The sequence below is a fragment of the Merops nubicus genome, unplaced genomic scaffold (genome assembly GCF_000691845.1).
Source record: "Merops nubicus isolate BGI_N331 unplaced genomic scaffold, ASM69184v1 scaffold39131, whole genome shotgun sequence".
Lineage (NCBI taxonomy): Eukaryota > Metazoa > Chordata > Aves > Coraciiformes > Meropidae > Merops > Merops nubicus.
Genome location: NW_008588347.1, coordinates 1 through 3,549, shown reverse-complemented (window position 1 = coordinate 3,549; position 3,549 = coordinate 1). Strand labels below are relative to the sequence as shown.

Genomic DNA, 3,549 nt, shown 5'->3' with positions numbered 1-3,549 from the left:
TTGGCGTGGCTGCATTTTGGCAGCAGAGCTGCCCTTCTCCTCTTCCCGCTGCAGGCTCTGTGTGAGCCAGCCTGAGGCCAGGCAAGGATGCTCCCCAAGGAGCAACACGCTGCTACCCAAGCCCCAGGGGTGGGGGGCTCACTTTTCTTGGCCAAAGACCGCTCCCCACAACCCAAGTAGAGAGAGGTGCAGGTGCCAAGCTGCAGGAGATGGGTCCTAAGATCAGACCCGCTCGCAGGGAAGCAGGGGAGCTTGGCACAGGGCATTTGAGGGGGTTTTGCTAGACTTCCTTCACATTGTCAGGGAGGAATAAAGGTTGAGCAGCACCTTCTGACCCTGTTGTCTTCCTGTCTCTCTCTTTCTCTCCACCAGGTTGTTGCTGAGACCCTGGTGAGTGCCTGCCCTTTCGCTCCTCAGCCTTCTGCATGTTTGAGGGGATGCTGCAATCCTTGGGTGCAAGGCTGGGGCTGGGAATAGCAGCCCCACATGCCAGGCTCCTCTGGCCATGTGGGCTCCACTCGCTTGCTGGGGGAGGGGGCTCCAGGGTCCTCGCATCAGAATGGGTGGCAAGGGGACAGGCAGGGGACCTGCATGAAGGCAATTCCTTGGGCATGAGAGAAAGCCACCTTCCTGTCCTTGGGGGGGCTGGAGGCTAGTCCTGCCCACTGCCTGCATGGAGGACCCGTGCTCCGGGCAGTGCAGGACTCAGGGCTGGCTTCCCTGCCTCCCCCAAAGTGGGAACTGGAGAAGGGGTGACTTTCTGCTGCAATAACCCAATGGGTGTGATGAGTGCAGCCTGCCCACCAAGCTCTGCAGCAGGGGTGGCAGCAGTGCTGTGGTCCAGGCAGGGTTGGAGGGTGGCTCCTGTGTCTGGCAGCTCTGAATTCCCTCTTCAATGCTGGTCACCCCTAAAACTTCCCTGCTAAAGGACAAAAAAAATTCTCAGCCATGAGCATTGCAATGATTTTTTCATAAAAGCCAGGACACTTTTTTTTTCTCAGCAGTAATGTGAGTGTGTAGCAGTGCTCATAAGATTTTCCTGCTCCTAAGATGCCACCTCTTTGCAAGAGGGCATTCAGGACTGTCTGTCCAAGGAAGAGCTGTTTGACATCTTTGCACCTCTCTGCTATGCCAGTCCCCCCAACTCCCACTTCACTCTCGGTTGCTTCCCCAGAAACTTGCTGATGTCTCCAGCAACGACTCCAGCGACTCCCTGGAGACCCGGTTCCTCAGCATCCTCTGCACCCGCAGCTACCCTCACCTCCGCAGAGGTAGGACCCCATTTCCCCACCACTGCTGGGCCCTCCGCTGCAACACAAGTGCTCTGGTTTGGCCTGGATGGGACTCTTGGGTAGCAGGAGACTGGGGGCTGCCTGAGGCTGAGCCCTGTCTCCCCAGTGGTGGTGGGGATGAGGCTGTGGGAGGAGATGGCATGGCCTTCTATTTGGGGTGGTTAGCTGAGGTCACCCAAGCCTGCTCTGTTCCCAGCTGGTCCAGAAGTCTCCATGGTTGAGGTCTGAGCCCCCTGGGTGTCCAGGGCTGGGATGAAGTGGGTTGGTGGTGACTCTTTCCTCTTCTCCATCCCCAGTGTTTCAGGAGTTCATCAAAATGACCAACCATGACGTGGAGCACGCCATCAGGAAGCGGATGTCGGGAGATGAGAGGGACGCCTTCCTGGCCATCGGTCAGTGCCTGCTGGGTGCTCCCTGGGCCAGGGCTCCCCGCCCTGCCTCTGCCAACGCCACCCAATGGCAAATTCCTGATGCCTTCGGGCCATCCCAGCGTGACCTGGCGTTGGGGCATTTATAGGGTGTTCTATGGGGCTGAGCCCCCACCCTTGTACCATGGAGGGGTTGCCGCTGTCCCGATGGGTGGCACAACTCCTTGCTGACATGTGGCCCTTGAGTGGCACCAGCCAGGAGCCCACGTTCTCTTCCTTCTGTGTGTTGCAGTCCGGAGTGTGAAGAACAAGCCGGCCTTCTTCGCTGACAAGCTCTACAAGTCCATGAAGGTGCAGAGGGGCTCCCCAGGGGCTGAGCTGCGGGAGGGGGGGCTCTGCTGGGCAGACACCCGTCGGGACTCTGAGCCCCAGGGCAGGGATGGGATTTGCCCCTCGGCTGACCCCGAGGGGGCAGGGCTGAGCTCACACCAACACCACATCGCCCTTGTGGGGCAAGCAGGAGCATGGCAGGCTTGTGTCCTGCCAGCAGTGAGCCCAGCACATGTCCAAGGAGAGATTGTAGAATCACAGGATGCTTTAGGTTGGAATGGACCTTTCAGGGTCCTCTAGCCCATCCCCTCTGCAGTGAACAGGGACATCTTCAACTAAAGCAAGTTCCTCAAAGCCCTGTCTAACCTGACCTGAAATGTTCCCAGGGATGGGGCATCAACCACCTCTCTGGGCAACCTGGGCCAGGGGCTCACCACCCTCATAGGAAAAATTTTCTTCTTTATCTAGTCTAAATCAGTCCTCTTTTAGTTTAAAACCATCACCCTTTGTCCTGGCACAACAGGCCCTGCTAAAAATATTGTCCCCATCTTTCTTATTGGCCCCCTTGAAGTACTGAAAAGCTGCAAGTTCTCCTCAGAGCCTTCTCTTCTCCAGGCTGAACAACCCCAAGTCTCTCAGCCTGTTCTCACAGCAGAGGGGTTCCACCCTTGGATCATTTTTTGTGGCCTCCTCTAGAGCCATCCCTCAGCTTGGACTGGCTCGAGATACAGGGGGGGCTGTGTGAGCCCCAGTCCCTTGGGGGTTCTGTGTTAAGCTGCCCTTTGCAGGGTGCCGGCACCGACGAGAGGACCCTCACCCGGATCATGATTTCCCGGAGCGAGATCGACCTGTTCAACATCCGGGGCGAGTTCATGGACCTCTTTGACAAATCTCTGCACCACATGATCGAGGTGAGGGGACACGGGCACCCCTCCCTGGCTGGCCACCTCCTCTGGCTGAGCCCCCACAGGGGCCCGAGCCACCCGTGGCTGGCACCAGGGGCTGAGCATCGCCTGGGGAGAGGGGACTTGCCCCAGCCAGCCTCCCTGCTGGCAGGTCTGGCTGTAGAGGGGGTGTGCTGACATCTTCCACTGCTGCAGGGATGCCTGCAGGGTGGCCGGGGCACGGAGCTACTGCTTCCCCAGGCCCAGCCCCTTGAACTGGGCTCCTCCAGGGCAGGGCAGGCACCAGCAGGCGCTTCTCTCACACGGGTCTCCCTCTTGCAGAAGGACACCTCCGGTGACTACCGCAAGGCTCTGCTGGCCCTGTGCGGGGGGGAGGACTAGGTGGCCACGGGAGCCCCTTTGTCATGTCTGAGCCAGCACGCACCCACCGCCTTGACGTCACTGCAGCTTCGGGGGCTTGGGGGCCGCTCGGCTCCCTGTGCAGGGAAGCAGCACTGCCTGGCAAGCCAGGGAGCCCGGGGGGGTCTGGGGAGGGAGACTGTCTGTCTCGGTGCAAAACAGCTCGTACCCAAACACACCACTAACCCAGGAATTTACCCTGATGGAAAAGACAGCTTTGAATCTCCTAAATAAAGCCTTACTGTTGCTGACCCC

At 59.0% G+C, this 3,549-nt stretch overlaps 1 protein-coding gene across 1 annotated transcript in view; it reads left to right on the top strand.

Moving 5' to 3' along the window:
- Positions 1-3,379, top strand: part of ANXA6 (annexin A6) — a 13,710-nt gene extending 10,331 nt beyond the window's left edge. Inside the window, exons 20-25 of the mRNA XM_008949232.1 lie at positions 373-390; positions 1,175-1,271; positions 1,589-1,684; positions 1,953-2,011; positions 2,779-2,901; positions 3,217-3,379. Of these exons, the coding sequence (XP_008947480.1) occupies positions 373-390; positions 1,175-1,271; positions 1,589-1,684; positions 1,953-2,011; positions 2,779-2,901; positions 3,217-3,276 (453 nt within the window). The 3' untranslated portion in view covers positions 3,277-3,379. The remainder of the gene's footprint in view (positions 1-372; positions 391-1,174; positions 1,272-1,588; positions 1,685-1,952; positions 2,012-2,778; positions 2,902-3,216) is intronic.
- Positions 3,380-3,549: the final 170 nt, after the last annotated feature.